We start from the raw sequence: 26,408 nt of genomic DNA on the forward strand, positions 1-26,408 counted from the left end.
GAAAAGGTTTTGCTTACAGAAAAATACAAACCTTTGATTTGATCAGTGCTTAATACAAATTCTATTAAGAATAAATACAAAATACATGTACATAAATCATTCTCATTTACTTTGGAACAAGAACAATTACAAACAAATAATTATTAGATTTACAAGGCATTGTAATGGTGTACCATTCACATGAATCAGATGTTGTGTGTATAGATAAAATCCTATAGATATAGAACAGAACAGGCAGCTTGGTATCAAAAAAACAAAAGAGTTAATGTGTCTGCTAGACGATTAAGAGGCGACTATTGTAGAAAATATCTGTTATTGTAGTTCTTTTATATAAGATTTGCTTCAATATTATACACTGAAGTAAAAACAGTAGATCATGTGCTGGTAAACTAACAAAATAAAATTAATAATTTTCATAGTTTCACCACCAGGAATGAACAAACACTGATTTGTCTTTAAGCCTGTCGGTTAATAGTTAACAAGTTTTGTGGAAACAGGAACACTAGTTGTGCTTTTACCTAAAAAATATACAGTAATTTCATAACAGAAAAGACTTTCACAGTGCAGTTGATTTAGAAACGCTCTGCTGTTTTACAATGCTGTATTACATGGTTCATCAGCACTCTTTAAGTTCAGGATTTGTGTGGAAATAGAAGTAATGTAAATATGGCTGAAATGTAAATGTCTTGATTGTGATTATGTTGTTATAAATTGTATTTTAGCATCACTGATGCTTCTGTGTTGTGCTGATTCACTCGTACCTGGAACTTACTGTAAACATAAGGAAATAAGAGCTGGAGTCTAAACAGAGAATGAAATATAATCTTTCTCCAAACACTAAAACTTGAATTTCCAATTTCTTTTCTATTCACTTGGATCTGTGTTTTGCACTATTAACTCTATTTTTCTTTGTATTGCTATACTTTAAATTATACTACATTACAGTGACATATACTTTTTATTCTTTTCTTCCCCCGTTCTGATGACTGCTCTATTTCTCTCTCTCTCTTTCTGATAACTGGATTTCTGGAGAAATGTTCTCTGCCGTGTTCATTTCTTCTAATGCCCTGATATCCTTCAACTCCCATCAGCCTCTTTTAACACACTTCTAATGAAATCAGCAGTGCTCACAATCGGTCACAGGACCCTTAAGACAAAATTAAATCCTGTTTCTTTCCCTCCATCTCTGTTAATTCATTTTATTCAAAAGTTCCGATTTCTTTTATTAACCCATAATTACTTAAAAAAAAAAAAAAAAAAAAAAAAAAAAACTCAAATTGTCTTTGCTAATTTGAGCCATCTAAACGGCTTCAACTCTGAACTGATCTACTCTAAAATATACTTAAGGGATCATTAAGGCTTTTCCATTAAAAGTCTCTAAGTTGGAACTAATGTCTACATAAATAAAGCAATGTCTGAAATCTATTTGACTCACTGAAAGTGAAGATATCAGATGTCTGTCTTAAAGTGTGTGAAAAGCTGTCGTCCTGTTTTATAGATGCTTTAACCTCAGGCTGTATAGTCTGACTTATAATTATTGTGCCGTGGTGTAGCAGTTATAGCATAAGTGGGAATTTTAGAGCAGCACTTGTTATGTGTCCAGAAATGAAGCTTCAGTGATGAGGAATTCCAGATTCCTCTCTTGGTCTTCAGCAGGAACTGGTCTGTAGGTTGCTCTCAGTGAGGATGGAGGTTATATTGGAATGATCATACAATCCATCATCATCATCATCATCATCAGAGCTGAGCACTGACTCCAGAGCTGACTGTCGGGCCTGCTGGATCTTTCTCCTGAGGGGAAAAAACAAAACACATATTCATACCAAATATTTTCGATACAGGTCTTTCGGTTCGGTACGCATGTGTATTGAACAAATCATTTTTTTCAGGTTTTGGTTCGGTACGCATGTGTATTGAACAAATAATTTTTTTTCAGGTTTGGTTCGGTACGCATGTGTATTGAACAAATCATTTTTTTTTTTCAGGAAATTCAGACAATAATTGCCATTTTGGTGCTCCGTGAAGTTCGCAACAGTTGTGTGAAAGCTGTATAATCGCCTCAGTTCTAACGGCAGCACAGGACGCCAGTGAGCGTGATTATCCCTTCCTCTTTATTACTAGTTGTAAAGCGAAGTAAACATGAATCTCACCCTTCATGTAATCGCTCATGTAACGTCATTAAAAGTCTGTAAACAAAATGCAATGTAGCATTTCATTTACTTCAGGCAAGTCAGCAGTGTTTATAGCTCATTATTTGCTAGAGAAATGAAGTCTAGTGAAGAGCATTTTGCTAAACATTAGACTTCGATTTCACTTTACCTGTTAGTGTTGTCTTGTTTAATGTATGTTTAAAGAAATATTTTATGAAACAAGTTATGGAAGCCACTGTAAATTATTATGTTTTGACAACAAACTAAAATTTTGTATAATGTAGAACTGCATTATGAGCAATTTGCATGTTTACATACTTTTTTTTTTAGTGTTGATTATTATAGTTTAATCTAAATGGTAATTTAATTTAAGTTCGGGCTCTGTTGGTTACTGTAACCTTATAGTAAAGTAAAATGATTCACTATAGTTTAGAGACCATAAGGTAGATTTTTATTTTAATTATAATTTAATTTAATTAAATTTAAAGAAATAGTCATTTGTTCAGTAAACCATTGTTTAATTAAAAATATATATTTATATTTAAGTTTAGTTTTTTAATGCTGTACCGAAACTACACCACACCATGACATCAAAACTGTCATGTTTGTGTACCATTATGCCCCTATTATACATGCAGTTTATTAGCCTTTCCATTATTTTATTTTAATACTATTATTTGGAAGAGTGGTCTCAACCAGTGGGCTGTAGCACACTAGGGGGCCTCGAGCCAACTTCCAAGTGGGCCACAAGATGAAAATATTTTTTAATAAATATATTATTATTAATAGTATTAATATGAAAATACTAGGAATAGCTTTCTTAACGCAGTTTTGGTTTGTTTTTTTGGCCACTTCACACTGAACAAAACAGCCATAACTGACAAAAAGCGTATTTATAAGAAAGAAAAAGGAAATTCTCCATCATTTTCTACTCTCAGTCAAACACACATACTTGAGTTCATTCTCTAGAGCCGTGACTTTGGACTGCAGCGCCTCCTTCTGTTCCTGCATCTCCTCCATGTCTCTGATGGCTTTCCTCCTCAATCCCTCCAGCCGCTCGGCCTCGGCCTCTCCTTCATCCACCTGCCTCTTCAGAGCCTTCACACGCAGAGTCAGCTGAAGAAACACACATGCATTAAACACACGAACACTCGCGGGTCTCTCACACACATGTTCTGTGACGTGTGTATTATTCACCTGGTCTCTCTGCTCTGTGTGCTGATGTCTCTCCTCATCCAGGGTGATGTTCAGCTCCTTTAGTTTCCTCTCCAAACGCCTCTGAGAGGACACCACAGAGTTCTTCTCTCTGTAAAAGCACACAACTATGCTTGAACCTCAGGACTTCCTAAACTTGGCATGTATTGAAATTTTTCTTAGTGCTTAGGTGATGCAGCGATTTTAATTTTATTTTTTTTCATTTAATGAAATTATTTAGTCTGGTACATATACAAATACATAGCTGGAATAAAATGTGAAACTTTTTGGAAAGCCAGTGAAAATATTGGTAGAGCAAATTAAATTCTAATCAGGCAAATAAATCTACTGATGTTTCCCCAGGCGTTATTTTATAAAATACTCAGCATCAGAAATTAGTAGTAGTTCTGAAGTAAAAGCAGTAGTTTTTGCAAAGCGCTTTATGGCCTGCATTTTCTACAGTCTGTGTGTTTTCTAGCAACATAAAGTGCTTTCAATTAAAGAAGAGTGCTTTTCTCAAGCATTCTGTAGTGCTTTGTGGGTAATGTAATTGTTTCTGCCACTTCATGGTAGTGGCAGTTTTAGAACCGCAATTCATTAGGACCTCTTTTTTTTTATTTACCTCTCCTCGGCACGCAGTCGTTCCTCGAGGTCCTGAATTTTGCTCTCCAGCTGAGACACACCAGTAGAGGAACGTGACTGGCCCTCCATCTCAGCTACACGAGATTTATAATCCTTTATCTGAAAGAGATGCAGATTAGATGAAACCCTGTGGCCAATTTGAATGAAAGCATTGTACGGTTAAAAAAGAAAGACTTTTATCATGTTTGTTTTCACAGAAACTCAGACAATGCAGCGCACAGTTTGACTATAGATCTGTCGTAGTGTTCAATAGTCATGTGGCATACCTGTCTCTCCAGAGCGTTTTTGTCCAGCTCCAGGTCTTGTTTGGAGGATCGTTCTTGCATGAGCTCTCCACGCAGCTGTTCAATCTACAAAGAGAGTAGAATTCCCACCACATTCTGATTAAAGCATTCAGCAGATCACAGACCTGAATGTCTTGTAGAGGCACAAAGAAAATGGAAGTAACTTTAATCGACTATTAATTATGGGCACTACAAAATACAAAATTCTAATAACATTACTTGTAAATTCCTAAATGATAATTCTTGTCAACATTTAACATCTCGCCAATAATTTATTAATAAATATGTATAGAATTAGGTATAATTTAAGCTCTTTGCTACCATACTATCTAGTCATATTATGGTACATATATTTTCATATTTCTTTCTGTATCTTTATTCTTATTTTTTAATTAATATTTTATTTAACTGCATTTAGTAAACAAAGGCAGCATTACAGCTGTGTGTACACTGCTTTTCAGAAGTTTGAGGCAAGTAAGATTTTTTTTTTTGGTAACACTTTACATCATGGAACACATTTTCACTATTAACTAAGAGTTTTTCCTCAATAAACTCCTAATTTGCTGCTTATTGACTGTAAGTAAGGTAGTCTTGTACCAGTTTTCTTTAAGTATTGGGGGTAAGGGATCTAAAATGTGGTCTTTCAGAATAAGCCATTGATATGTGCTTTATAAGTACTCATGAACATCCAATATGTTAATAGTTAAAAGTGAATAATGTTCCCTAATCTAGCTTTATTGATTAATATTGACTGATTTTAAATAATATTGACTAATTGACAAAAAAAAAAAAAAAATTTAAAAATAGTAAAACATTAAAAATAAAAACATTTATAATAATAATAATAATGAGAAGAAATGTTTCTTGGGCACTAAATCATCATATTAGTATAATTATTGAAGGATCGTGTGATGTTGAAGAATAAAGTAATGACTGCTGAAATTCAGCTTTGCCATCACAGGAATAAGTGACATATTTTAATTAAGAATTAAAAAAATCACCTGATCTCGGCTCCTGGTGATTCTTTCTGTCAGCATCTCTGCAGTGTTCTTTTCCTCGTCTAACTCGAGCTCCAGGTGCTTGATTTTGTCCTGCAGGTGGAGACATAGAGTGAAGACTAGCTCCATCACACCATTTCACTAAAAAAAAACATATGTGAAGGTGAAACACACCTCCAAGCTGCGGATCTCTCGCGAGCGGTCGTTTTGTGCGGTACGCTGTGTCTCGATCTCACTCTCCATATGTTTGAGGCGGTTGGTGAGCATCTCTTTATCTAATAAAGCATTATCTCGATCCTCATAACTTGAGAACAGCTCCTTCTTTAGACGGGCCAACTAGAAACAAGCAAAACTGTATGACCACAAATTGAAGACAAGATTAAAAAGGTTTGGATTTTTAATGAGGCCAGAGTTGCACCTCTTCCTGTAGGGATTGGATGGTGCTCTGTGCTCTCTCCAGCTCACTGAGCTTCTCTTTGGTGTTTTTATGTGAATCCTGCTGCTCTTTCCTCCATTTCTCTTTCTGTTCGTCCAGCTGAGCCTGCAGGAGCCGCACCTCCTCACGGGATGCTGCAGACAAGCGCTCCATCTGACATGGAGAAACAGAGAAAAAGGGGTGTGAGGAAGCAAGAGAGAGAAAAAGACTGACAGAAAGTAAAATGATTCAAATGTCTGTCAATAAACAAATACTGTACCTCTTTATTGAGTTTGTCTAGTGCTCTCTCCTGCTGCCTCTTCTGGTCCTCGAGCTGGGTGTTCTCCTTGCGGACAGCATCTCTGTCCTTCTCCTTTTCTTCAAGATTACGAGCCAGCTCGTCCCGCTCTACACCCAGTCTGGAGTGCTCACGTCTGGACTCCTCCAGCTGCTGTCTCAGTTTCCTGGTCTCCTCCTGCTGCTCCTGTTCAGCCTCAATACTCTGAGACATGCGCTCCTGCAGCTGAGACTACAGACACACAGATAACACGTCAGAGAAAAAGAGAGAACAAACAGAAAACCGTTGAAGAAAACATTCCAGGATTTTTCTCCATATAGTGGACTTCAATGGGAGCCACCGGGCTGAAGGTCCAAATTGCAGTTCCAATGCAGCTTCAAAGGGCTCTACATGATCTCACCCGAGGAATAAAGGTCATATCTAGTGAAACTATCAGTCAGAAAATACAGATTTATATACGGTTTAACCACAAATGCTTGTTTTACACTAGCTCTCCAATGCAGATGCACATCACACATTACAAAATAACGTTGGAAAGGTCTCTAATGATTAGTTCTTTGTCTGTGTACTTCAGTTCAAAAAGGTAGTGGCAACTTTGCATGAATTGAGCTAGTGCAAGACAAGAATTTGTGGTTATAAATATATAGTCCCATTGAAGTCCACTATATGGAGAAATATTCTGCAATGTTTTCCTCAAAAACCTTGATTTATTTTCAACTGAAGAAAGAAAGACACAAACATCTTGGATGACATGGGTGTGAGTAAATTATCAGAATTGTTTTTTTTTTTCTGGAAGTGAAATAATCTTTTAAGATCACTGAGAGCCATCGTTTTCTTCCTTCATAAGATGGCAATAAGTCACTTTCCAAAACTTTCACCCTCTCTGTTCCCGTCTTGTGTAACGTGCTGCCAATCTCCACCTGAGCCCCCAAAACTCCAGACCATCACATCTTTTAAAATGCAGCTGACCAAAAGCACTTAACCACCCCACACTCTCAAACCAATGCAATTACACACACATTTATTGTAGTTTAATAAGAGGGAAAATAAGGTGCATCATTATATAACTATGTAAATCTGCATCCTAACCTCCAGGCGTATGATTCTTTCCTTCATACGTGCATTGGTTTCCTCGAATTCCTTGTGCTCATGTGTCAGATTGTTTGCTTGGGTCTGAGCAGAGCTGAGTTTGTCTCTCTCCGCCTGCAGCTCTTCTTCAGTTGAGAGCAGCTGACTACGCAGTCGTCCCACCTCTTCTTGCATGTCACTCAACTCCTTACGCAATGCCTCCACTAACGAAGGTTCTGCTAGCTGCCAGAGGCAAATAAAAATTGTAAGTAAAACACAAATGGATGTTACATGCTTTGAAGATGTAAACTGTATGGTACCTGTTTGGCCCTCTCATGAACTTTAGTCAGCTCTTCTTTATCTCTGCGTGACTGGTCCCTCAATCTGTCAATCTCATATTTCTGCTCTGCTTCAAGCTCCTGTTTGCTCTTCTTTAATAACACAATTTCCATTGTCTTCTTGTCAAGATCTGTTCTTAATTTATCCATATCTGCCTGGGCCTTCTGTAGGTCAGCACGACAACGCTCAAGTTCCTATAAAAATACAATGAGTATTTTAAGTCTTGAAAACTTCTATTACCTTAACATTCATAAGCAAAAGAGTGTGTATATACCTGGCCGACTGTCTGGGTCTGTTTGGGATCTGGTATCTGCTGTTTCATTGTGTTGATTTTCTCCTGCAGATCTTTCAGCTCCTCCTCAAACTCCTCTTTCTCCATACGAGCCTGGAGTAACCTAACACACACATATATAGACACATAATACAAAGAAGAACACCATATGCAAAACAAAAAAATAGCTAAACCGTAAGTGTTTTAAAATGTGAGTATTTATTGTAATCAGACTGAACTCCTAATATTTCCTGATGATGTTAATTTAGGGTAAGGACAAACTATTGATTTAGAGTCCAGATCCAAGATCCATAATGTGAAATGATGTTGCTTATCTGTTTTTATTGGACTTTGTCTCAATTAAGATGCCATTTAGAGATGGAAAAATTAGTTTGGTGTATTTAAAGGGGGGGTGAAATTCTCGTTTTCACTCAATATCCTGTTAATCTTGAGTACCTATAGAGTAGTACTGCATCCTTCATAACTCCAAAAAGTCTTTAGTTTTATTATATTCATAAGAGAAAGATAGTCTGTACCGATTTTTCCCAGAAAAACACGACCGGCTGGAGGCGTGACGTGTGCGCGGAGCTAAAGAATCACGAGCGCCAGTAAGCTTTTGCGTTGAGAGCTTTTGGAAGCTGTGGCACCGTGAGGACAAAACCAACCAAAACAAACCATGGCTAACAGTCAGATTCAGCCGTTTATTTATGATCCAGAATCAGATCCCGAGGATGAAACTGAACGAGAGCAACAGCAACGACTCGCTCCGAGCGGGGCTCGAACCCGGGTCTCCGATGGGAGGCGGACGCACTAACAAGGAGGCAGATATATTTTAAGCAGTTTTACTCACCGCCTGTGGTTCCAAAACACAATCCTGACACTTTTTCGTTGGGATTGCATCATCCTTAAGAAATAAACGATACGAAAATCCATTGTCAAACTGGGCCTTGTTTGTAAAACAAGCATTTTCGAAATGCAGGGAACAAACACAAACACTTGCACAACTCCGTTGATGCTCTGTAAAAATAAACTCCATCCACTGGTCCCTTAATGCTGTTTTTTCTTTGGTAATCTGTGCAGGGTTGTCTTGCCCTGGCAACCAAAAACACACTCCTTTTGTGACATTTCGCGACGCTCTCGCTCTGATGCCTGTGCTCAGCCTCTCATTGCTCTGCTATACGGGAGCGCGCGCTCTTCCGGCAGACGTGCCCTCAGGACCCATATAAGGAAATTCTGCTCCATCTAACGTCACACAGAACCATACTCGAAAAAAACTTTCCGAAACTTGTGACAAACCGGAAGGAGTATTTTTGGAACAGAAATACTCCTTCAAACGTACAACTTAATTTTTGAAACTTTGTCCATGTTTAGCTAGGGAATCCAACTCTTTAACAGTGTAAAAAACTCAGTATGCATGAAATAGCATTTCACCCCCCCCTTTAAGTTTGTAAATTAGCAGAATTTTTTCTAGAAAAAAATAAAATAAAATCTAGCAGCACAATTGTATTTTGTGATGATGAACTAGTTGTGTGGTAATTAGAGTTGTCATACAGAAAGTATCACGATTTTATGTAATGTTTAGTAATGTTAAAACTAGTTCCTTTAAATTGAGTAAGGATATTGTATTTCAAAATTTTGATTTAGTACACAAAGCATTAAATAATTTATTATTAAATCATCAAATCATTTCTTTAAAGTTATAGTTGTGGGATTATAGACAAATCAGACTTACAAATACCAATTGGTTCAATCACACATCTATATTTAAATCTATTTTCTCTCAGATAATCTGAGAGCATTTCTCACTCTGCTTTGGGTTGAACCCGTTGTCCACTGCCCCAATAAAATGCATACACCAAAAAAAGAAGAGACAAATACACAATAACCAAAAACACAATACTAGGTGTAATGCAAAAATAATTAAACCATATACCTAAACTAACTTGTGCAAATGTGACTTACTCTTGTTTGGTGTTGCGTAGCTCTTCTCTGCTGGACTGAAACTGCTCTCTCCAGTGGTTTCCCTCATCTCTGCTCTCCTCCAATTGCTGCTGAAGAGACCTTACCGTAGAGTTTATACGCTGACGCTCGGCTTCAATACTTGACTGAGACTGAGGCACAGAGAGATAATCATGTTGTGCATATGTGCTGTGAGTTTAATTACTTCTTTCTAAACTGCATTATAACAGGTGTTCAACAGGGTTCTGTCTTGGGTCCCATTTAATTTCCTGTACAACATTGGGTGTGTACCTGTGAAACCTGCTCCATGCTTGCTCGTAGTCTCTCCATGTCTTGGCTGTATTGCTCTCTGAGAGCCTCTACCTCCTTGTCATGTGTTGAGACCTCATCTTTCAGTGCCCCCTTTAGAGCAGTCAGCTCCCTCTCTCTCTGCCTCAGAATGTCCTCCTGCTTCCGACACAGCGATGCAGCTTCGGCCAACTCACCTCTCACTGCCCTCAACTCCTGTACACAAACAAATCATAATTATTTTTAATAATCTCAATACCAGAACAGCAATATATTTCTACCACTAGTAATTTGCAGTTTTTTTCCTGCAGTCTAATGTGTGCAGTACAGTATGCATGAATGAAATATTTTAAGGGTTTTCACAGGTTTAAAACCACTTTCAACTAAGGTGCTGATTTCTCATTACAAATTCATTTGTTGCATTTGTGATCTTTTTCATCTCAGTCTAGTGTGTGTGCTCGTGTTTTTGGGACATATAAGGACACAACTTTGTATAATGACATGGGTATGACACAGGTATTACAAGGAGAGGTTGACTTATGAGGACATAACCCATGTCCCCATTTTTCAAAACGCTTATATATCATACAGAATTAGTTTTTTTTTTTTTTTTGAGAAAGTAAAACTGCATAAAGTTGGTTAGGGTTAGGTGTAGGGTTGGTGTAGGGCCATAGAATACACAGTTTGTACAGTATAAAAACCATTACGCCTATGGGATGTCCCCACATTTAAAAAAAAACAAACAAGTGTGTGTTTGTGTGTGTTCAAGCATATGGGTCTGTGTGTGATCACCATGTGCATAGTGTCAGCCTGAGCTTTGTTGTCTGTCTCTCTCCTCAGTTCCTCCTGTAGTCCTACCAGCTGATCCTCCAGCTGTCTTACATGAGATTCAGCATTCTCTCTGTCCATTCGTAACTGTGTTAGCCTGGGAGAAAGATAAGCAAACAGATAAAATTAGTTTTACTATACTTTACTTTGTAGATTTTATACAATTCTCACCACAGATGTGTTAATGTCCATGTTGGTATTTGGGTTTGTCTTACTCTGAGTGGGTTTGGTGCAGCTCTGTATTCTTCCGTCCCAGCTGTTCCTGCAGATGTACATTTTCATCCAAACACTTCTCAAGTTCCTCCTTCAAGGAGTCATCAGCTATGTTCACCTGAAATCCAAGGGACAATGGTTATTCACCCATGCTCTTAAGTATACATACCCATTGTGGTTGCTTTTGTGTTTCACATTGTATCATGTGTTCCCACAAGCATCAACTGTTGCAGTCAGTTGTGAAAGTTACTATGGGGAAGAACTCAAATATGCAGGGCACGCTGGATTTAAAATAAATAAATAAATGGATGTAATTTTTTTAACAGGAAAGTTTGTGTAAATTATATTGACAGTACTAAATTATAACTTTATAATTGTTACTTTAATTGCTAAATGGTTGCTTTTTATAATAGTTAGAATAAAATATAAAATTAAAAATACAATACAAATTATTACTTCATTAGGACAGTACTAAATAGAAACATCTTGCGGTAAACGTATGAGAAGAGCTTCACTGTATATGACATCAAACAGGTTTTCATGTAAACAAGGCATTACCAGATCATGCTCCAATAAGCTCAAAACACTATAATCCAAGTCCACCTCTATGATAGTATTTAGAAAACAGAGTAGTAATTAGTGGTTTGCTGCCCATGCTGGGACATACTGTAATAGGCTTGAGGATTTAATCCTGTCTACTAAGTAATTGTTCTCAGAAAGAGACAATACAGTCCTTACCTATAAAGCAAACAAGAAAGCACCTATGAGAGTTTTAAATAATTCTCAAAAGCTCAGCCCTGAAGACAAAGAATGGTTATAATAAAAAATAAAAAAACTTACAACTGTAATATTGTGAATCAGATTTTAAAATAAAGTTATATATATTTTACAATGCAAGTTATTCCTGTGATGACAAAGCTGTCATTAGTCATTTCTCCAGTCTTCAGCTTTACATTTGTGACCCTGGACCACAAAACCAGTCTTAAGTTGCTGGGGTATATTTTCTAGCAATAGTAAAAAATAAAAAATAAAAAAATAAATAAAACCCTTTGTTTGGGTCAAAATCATCATTTTTTATGCCAAAAAAAAAAAAAAAAAAGTATATAAATATATAAAAACCTATTTTTTGATTAATAATATGCATTGCTAAGAACTTCATTTGGACAATTTTAAAGGACAATTTTCTCAGTATTTAGGTTTTTTTGCACCTCATTTAGATACCAGATTTTCAGATAGTTGTATCTCAGTCAATTATTCCTATAGTCCTATCCTAACAAACCAAACATCAATGGAAAGCTTATTTATTCGTCTTTCAGATAATGTATAAATTTCAATTTTTCATTGCCTGTTTACATTTTATTTTTCTGATGGTCACTTATTAGCATTTATAATTTTAGATCATTTTATTACTATAGAATGATCTATACTGGATCTTTTTTATATTGTATAATTAATGAGGTTTTGAGTGGTGGAGGTAAACACTCCTTCCTCCTTTCGCTCTAAAATGGGCTCAGCTGTTGTAAGTGAGGTGGGATCCACTGCCAATTCATTATAGCTTAGCAAGAGATGCCAAAACCTAAAAAGCCATCAAATATAATGCCCATTTTAGCAAGGCCTGTCTGCGCACTAAATATAGTGCCAACAGAGCTTCCTCCAGAGCTAGACTGGGTGATTTTATCACTAGAGTAAATCATCTCGCACTGCGGACACTTGTTTATAACAGCTTTTTAAAAATGGCAGATTTATTTGCAGCTGGGTTTAGTCAAAGACAGATCACTCTGTGGCTATCTTGGTAACACCCCGGGCAGTACTTTTCTAAGCAGATAATACATGGAAATATTTTATGTACTTGAATAAGGAATGATGGCAATATTCTAAACTACCTGTCAAGATTATGCCTCAATAACAGCTCAAATCCCCTATGAAATCAGAAATTCTATGTTATATTTTGAGTTTAATGCACACTAAAAGGGCATTTTAAAAGTAAACAAACAAGCAATATTCTAAAAACAAGCAATTCTATCAAAAACACTCACTTGTATTTATTACTGAAGGGCAAGACATTACACAATAACGGTCTCTGATTTAGTACACTTAAAACACCTTTCATAATTATTTATCATTTAATATCAAAGCCTGAACAGAACACTATGTCTTTTTTGCTTGTACAGTCATCTACTGTGCTTGGAACTGGTTGTGTCCTTCTGGTGAAATTATTTAAGATTTTGTTACATGATCAGGTGTTGACATTTGTTTTATGTTCAAAGATGTAAATGAAGAAATAGCAATGCTTCGAAATGTAACAGTCTGTACCTTCAGTCCTTGAACTTTATTACAGATGACTCGAACTCTGTGCTTAATGATAGCATCTCCCTCTTTACTCCTGCAGAATTAGGAGAAACAAAAGGTTACTAACTGTTACTCTGTATGTATTGCTGTTACGCATCAGATCAATGGTTTACCCCTGACGTAGAACATCGTAGATTATCTGCTGTAACTGATCTTCAGTTGAGAACTCTGACCCTGAACTTTGACCTTGGTCCATCAAAAGGTCAGGAGTTACCTAAATGGAGATAACAGTTTATTAAGAATCAAACACAACCCATATAGAATATGTTCAAAACAACAAAGTAACATTTCAGTCTGAAGAGTGGGCTACAACTGATACATCGGAGTAGTAATATAAGTGTGTACTCTGTCAGCTGACACCAACAAGCTAAATCAAGCTTAATGACATTAAATGCCAGAGAGAATAGAGTATCGGGTTGATGAATACTGTAACCTTCTCAAATTACACTCCTCCAAAACTCTGACAGCATTTTGAAGGAATGCATTTAGATTTCAATGCAACTACCATGTTCAAATGAATCGCGATTAATCGTTTGACATCACTAATATAAATACATACATGCACACATGCAGTTTATTGTTTGAGCTACATGAATAACATTAACATAATTTAATGATTTCATTTAAAAATTTTATTAAATTGGTTTTCTATTTACTTAAAAAAAAAATACTATTTTACACAACATTTCTTTATTATATTGTTTTATCCTTAGAGAAACATAATGTTAATTTGCTAACACCAAAATCTATTGGAATCAACTGGGAGTTGAGCCTCAACTTGTTCATCAGAGGAACGCAGTCTAAATACGATCGTAATGATGTTCTTCATCATTTAGGATGCTGCCTTTTAAGACAGCAGCCTACTGACAGCAAAGCAGTTCACTAGATTTCAGAGCAATGCCTCAGAAGGGATCTTTGTATCCCTAATGCAGTAATTTACATCAATTGGAATAATTCCAATCCGATTTCAGATTCTGAAAGTTAGCAACTTTGTGGATTGGCATACTCATTTACATGTACACTACAGGCATTCAGTACAAAATTTAAGCTCATAGTGCCCAGTGCTGCAGTCAAGAGACCAGAAACATAACGTTACTGATGCTACCACAAGCACAATGGTAGTTTTTACTCTAATAACATAACGCAAAAGAATCTAAGTCTATCAGAAAAGTTTTTTGGTAAATATTTAGTAAATATTCATTTTGTTCCACTAACCATGAAAGACAAAAATAAACATTCGTAAGACCTACAGTGGATTGATTAGATGATGAAAGATTGTGGTGTTCAATTAATCAGTCTTTCTTCGAATGATTATCTGGTTACATGTAAACAAAGCCAGTGAACACATGATAGATGAGGCAAAGCTAAGGACATTTTATGTGAATGCAGAACTATCCAGAAACAGAAAATTGCCCCAGACAATATTTCTATGAAAACAAACCTGCATTTAAGAGACTGTAAAGAATACTGTACATGGAATGGAGGTCTAAAAGAAGAGAAATGATTTATTCCCCACCAGGTTCAGTACTTGTTATTAATTTCTAAGTGAATGTTAAACACTAAGAGTAGTGCATACTTGTAATACTGCAAACCTCTTTATTTAACCATCACTCACATGTCCATCAACTGAAGCAGATGTAGAGATAGCCGTGACCTTGGCGACAGAACTTGAGCCACGGCCCAGGCTGCTGTAGGCAGAAGCAGGTGAGGAAGACCGCGGTGAAGAGGATGTGTTTAGGATGAGAGATGGAGTGGGTAATGGTGAGGTTGAGGTGGGTCTGTCGTCTGAATTTGGGATGGGAAAGCGCCCCTTTTTGTTGGTCCCAGTGTTACCCGCCTGTGCTGCAGAGCTCCCTTCAAACCTGTCGGCGAGTCTGTGGGCAGGCGTCTGATGGATGGTCTTGGGAGCTGATTGGCTGTGAGTGTGCTGGTTGTATGGAGATACTTCGACTGATTCTGAAGAGGTGTAGGGACTGCCACCAGCTCTCCCTCTTCCTAAAGTGCCATTCAGCCCTGTCTGGTAGGATCCACCCCACTGATTTCTCTCCATCCTTTCTCTGGGCAGTTCCCGGTCTACTCCCATACCAATACCTACATCCAGGTTTCCGTAGCTACCAGAGCGTCCATCTCCAAGCGGACGTCGGAGTTGATCTGTGAAGTCTTCGCTGCCGTTTTCTCTATCCAACAGGGAGCCATGAGATTGAGCCCTACGCAGGGGGGTGTTCTCTCCAGACGAGAAATATGGCCCCTGGATTACCCCATCCTCTCTCCTCCTAACAAATAAACAGATACAATTAGAGAATTAAAAAAATTCAAGATACAGATTAAGTATTGTTTTCCATCTTAAATTAAGTCTAACCTATACTCAATTTATAGTTTTTGCATATACAATTTATGGTTTATGAAGATTTTAAGTTCACTATTTTTAAATGTTAAAATTAATGGCTTTCAGTTAAACTGTATATGTCAAATGGCTATAATTTATTGCTAAAATTGAGGAAAACGCATTTAATAAAGACAAAGATATCGATAGCAATATTGGTATCAATGATTCTGACTTTCATTAATGACTGATTACTTGGTAAAAAGATGCCATTACATACAGATTATATATATATACAGTAAAGTATATTACAGTATTTAAAAATATATAGGAGCATACCTAGGCAGGCTGCTGTAAGCAGGTGGTTGGGTTCTCAGCTGTACTCCAAATGAATCTCCTTTTTCTCCCTCTTTCAGTACAACATAGGACTGTCCACCGATGCCCTGCACCCTCACTGCCACTCCATAGCGAGGAGGTGGCTTTTTCGGTGGCTTTTTTGACGGCTCTTTCCGAGGCTGGCCACTCACTCCCCCTCCAGTGTCCTGCAGGTCATTTATAAAGCGAATCTGTACGCCATAATCCACGGGGGTCTTCCTACCTGAGACAGGATCAGACATCCTAGAGGGTAGATAAAGAGAGACAAACAAAGAAAAAGTTTATATATTTAATATATATATAGTTCCAGAACTATTTTATCTCTTCAGTTTCAGAAAAATCTTCAATAAAAAGTTCCAACCCTTCAACCAAACCAACCAGCTCAGAAGTTCACAACAGCACAGAGAAACAGTTTTTTTATTCTTTCTATTCTTCACAGCCCTCAATGTCCTTTCCTTCAAATTGGCCCTGACAGAAGCAATACGATGCCTTTCAGATTACACTTCACTGCACAACCTGATCTGTCACTTCTCCCTCTACGGACACTGCTCTCTTCTCCAAAAAAACCACTTTACTTCAACAAGACACAATGGTGAATTCCTTTTTTCTTATGGTTGGATATTGTGCCAGATTTGGGCGCAGTGTCCTACTTGACTTATTTGACAATTAAACAAGCTTTTATTTACCATGACCTTCATGATATTAAATCCTTCTGGCCTAAATAATTGTACTTAAATGCTAGAAGTATTTTTTGTATGTTTATATAAATGACTTTTTACTAAACTAGAATACGTTTTTAAAAAACATTTTTAAATGTAATTTGTCATAACCTATCCGATGAAAATCCTGGTGTTGCTCTCCAAAATGAAGCCATGAAAAGGAACAGCCATAATAGAGGTGGAGCAAGTTATTACATATTAATAAAAGACACATTTTTTTCTTTGTTATAAATGTACACTTATGAATCCTTCAAGATACGTAAGATAAGGAACACACATTGGGTTCGATTTCCTATTGACTTCAACATTCTTGTAGACAATGCTGGTCTGTGTTGAAATGTAGGAGAATTTGAATGGGATTTTTACAAGCAGAACCCTACTGTTGTGCTCTACTGAGATACAGACAGACACAGACACAGTCGAACGAGGCAGGATTGAATTACACACACTACTCCATGATGCCCTTCACCTCTGACTCCTGGCACAGAAGACCTTCATTATTCATTAACCTAAACAAACTCACACTTTTTTTTTTTTTTTTTTACAGATTCCATTGACTTTCCATCCTAAACAACCTTTTCACTGAGAAGATTTCTCAACAAAACCCAGGGAAGCTCATTACTCGTGACGTAATGGAGTAGAAAAAAAATGAAGGTGTGTCTGGTGAGATGGAATGGAAATCTCTCAATAAGGAACAGATTAGTATGAAGGGTGTGACAGGGGAACAAAGTGCATTCTCAGACATTGGTACATCTTTATCGTTTCTCTTTCTGTCAGTCACTCACACATAAGTCGTCTTCTGTAAAAAAAACAGCTCTGCAATACACTAAACAGACTGGAAACTACAAACACATTCAGTATAATCAGTTTTGCTACTATTGCACAGTTGATGAAGAAGCAAATCCTGTTCACAATAAACCTGCAGATTTTGTTAAAGTGACCAAATGTCCGGTTAAAACAAACACTCAGCTTGAGATGAGCAAGACCGTGTTGAGAAACAGAATTACTGTGTGACATATAAAGGAGCCATCATGACTAGTACTGCAAGGTGAACACAATGAAAGGGCGTTTTATGTGTTTTGTCACCAGAAAGCTGTCTGAGGCGGCTGACGTGTCCTTGTCAATGACTAAAAGGAGACTGAAGAAAGACGGAAAGACAGGTGGATGGCTATACAGGTGTAGCGAGAAAGCAGAAGAAGCACTTCACTGATCATTCTTCATCTGGGTTTATTGCAGCTGCAGCAGTATTTATGCACTTGGACCATGATTAAATTCCAGATAGGTGGAGTTTTGGTCCTGACAACAGACTTTGGACATCATAAAAGAACTATAAATCTGGACGTGCTTCTTTATGGCAGGGGGACATTGTTATGTTGAATATGATGAACATTTATCCTGAGGGCCTAGACCAAAGCTGTCAACAATTTGTGCAGCAGCCAGTTGTAATAAGGCAACAAATCTCAAAGTATCTTTCAATTTTCTCCATAATTTAAAGATGTTGCATTTTGAACCAACTACTGTAGTAATGCTGGCACTTTGATCAAAGTTCCTTTGAGGCAAGCCAAGTCTATGCAGTTACTTTCAGTTATGCTCCAATCTGCTCAAAGAGGAAAAGACCAAAATCTCCTGAATAAAATCTGGCAATCAACAAAGCAATTGTGCTTTTATTGTTTGTTTGTTTGTTTGTTTGTTGCTCAAATTCACACACAAATACCAAACAGCATTTTTTTTTATTTTTTTTATATCTTAATTTGCAAAGTTCTTATGGGTTTGGAACAACATTGGGGTGAGTAATTAATGACAGAATTCTCATTTTGGGGTGAACTATCCCTTTAACTCTCCTCATTTATGATTTTCCACACGATGACTGTCAGATTATTTATTCTAACAGTGATCTGGTCAAACAAACAGCCAAAATCCGGTCACGGTCTATGGCGATCCATTTCCTCTGTGTCAGTGTGTCAGTAGGCAGACTAACAGAGGCACCATTTAGCCGCTCAGTACGGCATCTGATAGGCTGAATGGAGGGAGGCCGTGAGTGGGATGGAGGGGGTGTATGAAGACCCTCTTCCCATTATTACAGTGAAGTGGGGCAGAAAACAAGGGCAGCTATGCTGAGAACACTGGCTTCTCTATCACACTTGCTCTCTCCTGCTCACACACAGATCCAAATCAGAGATGTCACTGTTCCCTTCATAGGCAATAGCCTACGGTATGCAAGGGTTTACTTATCCCAAACAAACACTTGATTTCAGCCCCTCTAGGAGCAAGTATTTGGGCTTTAAGGGCAAAACAACATGAATCAACCCACTGCTTTTTCTCTCTTCACAATAAAGCACTGTTAATTATATCTGCTATATCATTTGCTCTTATGATTATTTCATGATGATGTCTGCCAATCTTAAATGATTTTAACACCAGATTTAACCATAGTTAATTCCACTTTTAACTATGAATGAAGGAATGTTTCCCATGTCTTTCCTCTTATTGTATTTTTGTATTTTAATTGATTTAATTATTTTGCCGTATTCTATGTTTTACGCCTGCTGCAATGCCAGTGAAAAGCAATGACAAAAAGGTACAATGTGAAACAATGGTGTGAAAGGTCACAGCGAGTTGTGTAGCAGCTGAGAGATAATCATAACAATGCTTGTCTCATTAAACATTCATGGATTGTGTAAAGTTGCAAAAACTTTCACCTTTTTTTCAGTCCTTTTCAGCTTTCACACATTAGGAAATCCACTGAAAATGTTGAACAATTTGAACATTTGAAAGTATAAACATTTGAAAGTATAATATTACTTCTGTTTTTAAAAATGGACAAGCAACTGCATTCTCATGTGCTGTAGCTGATCTAAACAATATTAATTATTATAATAATAAATACATAGGCTAATCTACAGTATATCTGCACCACTTAATTACCAACGGTGTTGAATAACAGGAGATTAACAGATGATCCGCAGATTCTGTATTTAAAAAAGCAGCCGTACAGTACCGGTTTACTACTTTCACTCTGATGGACAAAAGCAGAGACAGACAGAAAGGTGAAGGGTGAATACAAATGGTTTCATATTTGCAAAGTTACATTTGGTTGCATGCCTATTATTTAAGATTTGCACTTCACTTGTGTTCCAATATCCACATAAAAGATTTTATACGCACTACAACTTTTTTTTGTGTACTATCAAAGAGGTGCTCTACACATTATAACATATAAAGTTTTAGTAATCGTTATAATTTCTGAGAATAATCCACACACAACCACAGCGTTAACAACACATTTTACATAAGTGTTTGTTCACCACAGAATATTTTGGTCATCCCATTAAAAATTACATGCAAATTGGATAATTTTGGAGCTTTCAATTGCTGGAAACAGTTGGATAAAATGATCCCCAGATCTCACAACAATCTTTATTCACTCTTCTGCAAATTCAAATGCTTTTCACTGGAGCTCTCAGCGCTGTGCTGCTTGGTTCCTGTTCAGTGCTCGGACCGCGATGCAAACAAACTTGTCCGAGCACTGAACAGCTTTACCTCAGAACCAAGCAGCACACTGATAAACAGTATGCACTTAGCATCTCAAATGTGTAGCGAGATTTTATTAAGCTTTTGTTTAATTTGAGGTTTGATGTTTCTCATACTGTATGTAACAGAAATTGCACATGCAATGGTTGCGCCAGTGCGACCTCTCACAATATTAGTTTCACTGGCAGAAAAACAGGTCACAAAATGAGAGCATTTTGATGCAGTCTGGAGCCTTGAATAATATGATCATTTACCAACTCAAAAGTGTCTGTCTTCAAATAATTAGCAAGTATTTGTCTCGATCCAAAAATAAATAAATAAATATAACTAGATATAAATCAAATCTAACTCAAATCTAGAAGTGTTTCTAAATAACAGAATATTATCCACTTACACATTAGGACAGACACATACTGTACTTTCCATGTCTCTTTTCACCAGCTCAGGGAGATGATGCAACCACAAACAGTCCAATTATCTAGTCCTAATGAACCACGTTTCTTAAAAAAATGAAACCTCCTCACACCGGACCCTCCAGGTACACCTGTCCACAGCTCAGAGTCTGCAACCTCCTGTTCTCCCATCAAACTGAATTCTCTGATCTTAAATTGAATCAGGACTGCTGTGCTCTCAGATGTGGAACATCTAAATAAATTAGCAGGAAACTGAGGCAGTAGGATTCAGCAGAAGTCTGTGAGGTCAGTATAGTTTGTATTGTGTCTGCTGACTATTACAAACCAAATCAATGCGACTACAATCAGTGCATCAGAGGATGTTTCATTTTGCTCAGACATGCATTGAATCAGACTTCATATCAATATAAAATATGAATTCTGACACCTTTTTTTCAGGTCAAAATTCACTTAACACAGGAAGTAGAAAAACAAGCATGCTCAGCATTCCCATATTCCTTCACAATCTTTCAGCATACTTCAGAAACACTTTTGAAATCATCGGCGGTGTATATTACAAGTATGACAAACAGTCTGGTGGGAAACACAACCTGAATCTCTGAGAGTTTCCATTAATTTGAGAAGGATAAACCAATCACTGAAATTCGCTCTGGGGTGATTTACCTGACAGAGGCGAGATATAGAGTTCATCTAGATTACTCTACAAATTAAGCACTCAAGTTGCTGTGAGAAAGCATCTGAGAAAATGTAGCCTATCGTAAGCTTTCTTGGTATCCATTCAATAGTGTTTGACTCCCCTTTACATTCTTTGTCTCCTGCCAAACTTCCTCTCAGTCTTCTCTTTCCTTTCTTGCTCCCCTCCCTTTCTGAGCTTCAGTCGCTCTTCTTGTTTCAATCGTAGACAAACAAGAATTTCTTCTTCTGTGTGTCTAATGGATCTCACCCGCATGACTAAAACACGCTTCATTGTTGCCAAACACAAATCGTACTTTCAGAAACCCACACAATAATATACAAAGTAATCTTATCTAAAACCTGCATGTGATGTGTTCATGACTCCAAGTTTTTCAGCTTGGAAAAACTGAAGCATGATATGACTCTTAACTTTTAATCACACTAGAGGATTAGCGTCTCATAAAAAGGTAATAAGTTATGTTTGTCTGTGTCTCAGCACAAAGTAGTCATAGGTCAATAACCAAGATGCCAGCTTGATACGGGAGATTCAAGAACAATACATTTTGGTTTTATAATCTAAAATGTGCAAACAATGATTTAAATGAAAAGTAAGCTTTTAATTAATTCCAAAGATTCCCAAACCAGGATATGTGCACCACGGAGTATACGTTAGTGGGTTCAAGGGGGTAGTTGGAAAGATTTTACTTAAACCCTATAAAACATAAATTACTACTTTATTGGATTTCAAATTAATAAATTGTCTATTAGGTATTTCTCTGGGAAATTACTCCATATTTGCAGCCAGAATCATTAAAACATACGAAATTCAAAAGCTCATGTGTATCATTAGGGGAAGCTACTTATGGTAAGTAGGTTTTTCACCCACTGTACTGATTGTTTTTCCAGTTACAGTACCAGTCCAGGGTTTAAGCTAATTAAATGACTGGAGTCCGGCATATATTCCTAGAAAGAGATATCTACCAATTCACCAAGATTGTATGAAAAATAGGAGTATATTTCTTTATGATAATATTAAAATAAAAATAAATAAATAAAAATATCTCCATAATTCTAACCAGAATTGTTCAAATCAAAAGCTCATGTGTATCATTAGGGAAAAGCTACTTAGCAAATTTTTCGCACACAGAACTGTTTTTCATGGTTGCAATGAAATGGCAGTGAAAGTAGTGACAGATGTGTTCACCTCTATGTGATGTGCATCTGAGTGAAACGAAATATTGAAAAGGAAAAAAAAAAGCAGGGCAGGCTTGGTTCAGTTCAGCAGCTGATTGGATGGGAGGCAGATCTGAATTCGAGCTGGCAGTCAATTTTAGTTAGTAAAGGTGAGTTTAACTATTTCAAGTTTAAGAGATCAAATTCACTAAAAATATGGTTTAAAGATGATGAAAACAAATGTACTCTTAAAGGGATAGTTCACAGAAAAATGAAAAGGTTTCTTGGCACTGATTGTGTGAGGACACTTGCTGTCTGAGAGGGTCAGAGAGCTCACGGGATGCATCAAAAATATCTTAATTTGTACTCCGAAGATGAACGGAGGTCTTACGGTTTTGGAATGAAATGAGGGTGAATAATTAATAACAGAATTTTCCTTTTTGGGTGAACTATCCCTTTAATAGACACTTCAATATTTTCAAGGTTCTCAGAAGTGGAATTTGTCAAAGTTGGGTAAACTTTAACAGTGGTGAAAAGAAACTATAACAAACTTTGTATTTGTCAATCATTACAATGATTGGAGCTGTCCAGTATAAGTTACTATAGAGAAATCTGTAATTTCACAAAGTTTAGAGATCAAATTAAAAAAAAAAAAAAATTATATATGACATCAAAAAAAAAAAAAAGAAAGAAAAGATGACGAAAACACAAATGTACTCTTCTAAATAGACACTGCTTACATTTTCAAGGGTTCTCAGAAGCGGAAGCAGTCATAGTCGGGAACATTTTTACAGTGGTGGACAGACACTATAGTAAATTATTTTTATTGTATTTATTTTTATTGTATATATTTTGCATTCCCATTGCATTCCCAAGAAGAAAAAGCAAAAAACATTTTTATTGTAGCATTTAAATTTTAGCATTTCTATGAGGGGAAAAAATTCTGAAATGTATAACGGTGATCAAATGATAGAAAGATGTCAAATTTGCCCTCAGCTACTGTATTAGAAACACTCATGGAGCAGCGTCAACTAGTTGGAAAGTTTATATATAAACTTTGCTAGATTTTTCCGAAGTTAATAATAGTGGAAGCTTGTCAAAGTCTGTGTAAAGGGTCCAATAACATACATTTAGAAAATAGGGTGAATATTCACTTCATCTTAACCTTAAATCATTATAAGGTTATGATCACTTTAATAATATAAATTATCATTATACTGAATTTAGCCAACATTAGATAAAAATAACACATTTCATATTGAGCCTTATCAATGGAGTTCTGGGGATACATAAAACAAAAACAGGTCGTGATGCAATTATTTAAATGTTTGAGAATGAGTAATATTGTAAAGTTTAAGTACCACTGTTCAACCCAGGCCTATAAAATTCTTCTGCACTGAGTCACCGGTTTCAAATCTCAACAGATCCTGGCGTCTGGATAACACGACCACGGAGTTACCAAACGAGCTATGTATCAAATATAACACTTTAATTTACTTAAAAGTTGACTGTTGTTTAATTTAATAGCCCCTTTAAACATAAACACACGTTTGACAGCCTACCTGACACAGTAACCTGATCGCTCACGGCATGTTTGACACAAACTAGTTCTCCATTTGAATGAAAATTGAGCTATTCAGACAAGACTTTAAAGGTTTAGCGGACTTTCGGGGCTGTGGTGAGGAGGTAAACAATCGCAACACTGTTAAAGCGGGATTGTTTGCCACGCCAAGCTTTTCTCTCATGAGTTTGTTCCCAAAGCGAGAAGCGCAGGTGTACACCTGGCGATGCACCTGCGCTATTTGCGAAACTCAATGGGTTCTGAAGTCTCTAGGGACGAAGCGCTCATTTTCAGCGGAAACTAATGAAAAATACTGTCATTACGCGGGCTACACAATAATCCTCTGGGCAGACTTTAATCCATCTTCAGAGAAGACCACTTAAGAAAAACACAAAATACAACTAGGCTATAGCATACCTCACGAAACAAGTGTCACTCCCAGAGGAAGAAAGCTGAGCTCGAGAATGAGCTGGAGCATCTGCTCGACAAACATATTAAAATCAATTTCTAGTCACAGGCTAACAGGTTTAGCAAGACAAAAAAATAACATTTAACATACCTGATGTTAAGGCAAAGTTTATATTTCTCTCTGCTGAATGTTCCTCTGTTTCCTCCTGTGTTTCTCCTGCATGAGAACTAATAGCTTAAAGTTAAGAAGGTAACTTTTAAATCTGACAACTCTAACACCCAAGGGAAAACATTTGCTAAAGACAACCTGTTCACTTTCAGACCGATACCATATGCACCGCCCACTTTGCGCGTGAGGATAATCTCATTGGCTGATAGTGGCGTCGTGGGTGGAACGCGTCAAACCATTTCTGTTTCGTGAGCTTGTGTGTCAAATCACAATTAACTCTGGAACTAGTTTGTTTGTGGATCAGTGAAACGTAAATATAATGATATGATTTAAAGACAGGAAAGTTTCGTTTTTGTCGCTAAGTTGATACAGTGGGCTTAAACTTCTACGTGCACGTTCATGTAACTGCTTGTTGCGCAATTCGATAGGCCCTGTGTATCCATTTAGAGTGGAAAGTGAATGTTGTTTATACTGACGTGGTCTTGAAGATAGACTATAGATAGGATCAAATCTGATATATCGAGAAATTCCGTTGCAAAACAGGGTTTGGATGTATTATGAGAAAATCTGGTTCTGTAAATAAAATGCTTTATAATAAGAATGGAGAAATGTGCATCAATACAAAGTAGCCTACAATCAAAAATAGTGCAGATTCTGAGTGGAACCGGTTCTACTAGGTAGTTGTTCGTCGATGAGTGTAAATGTCCCGTGTGTAACGTACTGTCTTGTAATCATGTAGCATCTGGATTTCAGTTTCCTTTGATCTTTTTTCAATAACTAGAAAAACAGGTTCAGATGCTTTTCAATATATGTTACGAGACGTTCGATGAACTAAGATGACTGAATGTTCACAAACTTTTGTAAATACTGTTACCCTTCACCGTGGTAACCACCACGCATGCGCAGAGTATCAAGGCCTATTCAGCTTCCAGTATTTGGAGTCACTTATCTTATCAAAACAATGCAAAAAATAGAAATGTGTGTATAACCATATACAGGTAGCCAAAGTAAGTAAAGTCGATCCCAATTAGATAAATTTTTAAACTTTGCAAAAAATATATAGTTTTCAAGCCGACAGGTGTGTTGAGTCTAATGAATTAAATTAAATAATTAATTAAATAATTATTGTTTACGTCTTATCAATGAATTATGGATGTTTTTTTTTAATCAGCCACTAGATGGAGGCAGTATAACTTTAAATTGCCCTTTTCAGTTACCCGGTGTAAACTGCTGCCCCTCTGTGGTAGTGTCTTGCACAATAGACCTAATTTTGCAGCATTTAGATGTTTATAAAAAAATATTTATCACTCAGATCATATTTAAATATTTGTTATATTTAACTTGTTTTTGTACAGGCTATATATATTTTGTATATATATTTTTTACTAATTTTATTTCACGTTTAGTTACTGTTTAAATTAAGCTAAAAATTCGAGGCCTATTATTTACAGATGTGATGCCCTGCTATTAGGGCAACATGTGATCGATTATCTTTATTTCGTGGCCAACGACGGTGAAAATGTTAAATAGTTGTTTATTTTAGTAGTTACAGATTTACTTGCTTAACTATAAATGGACCTCTGGATTAGCATTGAAGACAACGATATAAATGTAAATGTATTTATTTATTTATTTGCCTTTACCAGAAATTGACCTTCAATTGAGTAAAATAGCCTATACTGGAGTAAAGATTGTGTCATGTAAATGGAAACACATGATAAAAACTGAAAATGTAGTTACTGAGCACCAGAGTAAGTAGGTTTGC

The 26,408-nt window shown here is 36.7% G+C and overlaps 1 protein-coding gene and 1 long non-coding RNA gene across 4 annotated transcripts in view; one reads left to right on the forward strand and one right to left on the reverse strand.

Moving 5' to 3' along the window:
• Positions 1 to 18,645, forward strand: part of LOC127975095 (uncharacterized) — a 45,489-nt gene extending 26,844 nt beyond the window's left edge. The window contains exons 3-4 of the long non-coding RNA XR_008157440.1: positions 17,261 to 17,367; positions 17,803 to 18,645. This is a non-coding gene — a long non-coding RNA (uncharacterized LOC127975095). The remainder of the gene's footprint in view (positions 1 to 17,260; positions 17,368 to 17,802) is intronic.
• LOC127975092 (cingulin) lies at positions 1,263 to 24,805 on the reverse strand. 3 transcript variants are annotated; one of them, XM_052578873.1, is made up of 22 exons: positions 24,626 to 24,805; positions 24,484 to 24,544; positions 15,959 to 16,237; positions 14,912 to 15,569; positions 13,410 to 13,510; positions 13,261 to 13,330; positions 10,950 to 11,065; positions 10,699 to 10,831; positions 9,910 to 10,122; positions 9,622 to 9,770; positions 7,663 to 7,783; positions 7,370 to 7,582; positions 7,071 to 7,292; positions 5,964 to 6,212; positions 5,687 to 5,857; positions 5,443 to 5,604; positions 5,272 to 5,361; positions 4,253 to 4,336; positions 3,967 to 4,085; positions 3,348 to 3,456; positions 3,103 to 3,266; positions 1,263 to 1,791 (listed from the first exon to the last, which is right to left on the reverse strand). In XM_052578873.1, exons 3-22 carry the CDS (start codon positions 16,234 to 16,236, stop codon positions 1,650 to 1,652), a joined length of 3,564 nt encoding a protein of 1,187 aa, XP_052434833.1. In that variant the 5' UTR covers position 16,237; positions 24,484 to 24,544; positions 24,626 to 24,805; the 3' UTR covers positions 1,263 to 1,649. The 3 variants fall into 3 exon arrangements, with proteins under 3 accessions (XP_052434833.1, XP_052434832.1, XP_052434834.1); XM_052578872.1 differs by lacking the exon at positions 24,484 to 24,544; XM_052578874.1 differs by lacking the exons at positions 24,484 to 24,544; positions 24,626 to 24,805 and adding an exon at positions 17,800 to 17,815.
• Positions 24,806 to 26,408: the final 1,603 nt, after the last annotated feature.

This window comes from Carassius gibelio, chromosome B16 (assembly GCF_023724105.1).
Source record: "Carassius gibelio isolate Cgi1373 ecotype wild population from Czech Republic chromosome B16, carGib1.2-hapl.c, whole genome shotgun sequence".
In the NCBI taxonomy this organism is placed as follows: domain Eukaryota; kingdom Metazoa; phylum Chordata; class Actinopteri; order Cypriniformes; family Cyprinidae; genus Carassius; species Carassius gibelio.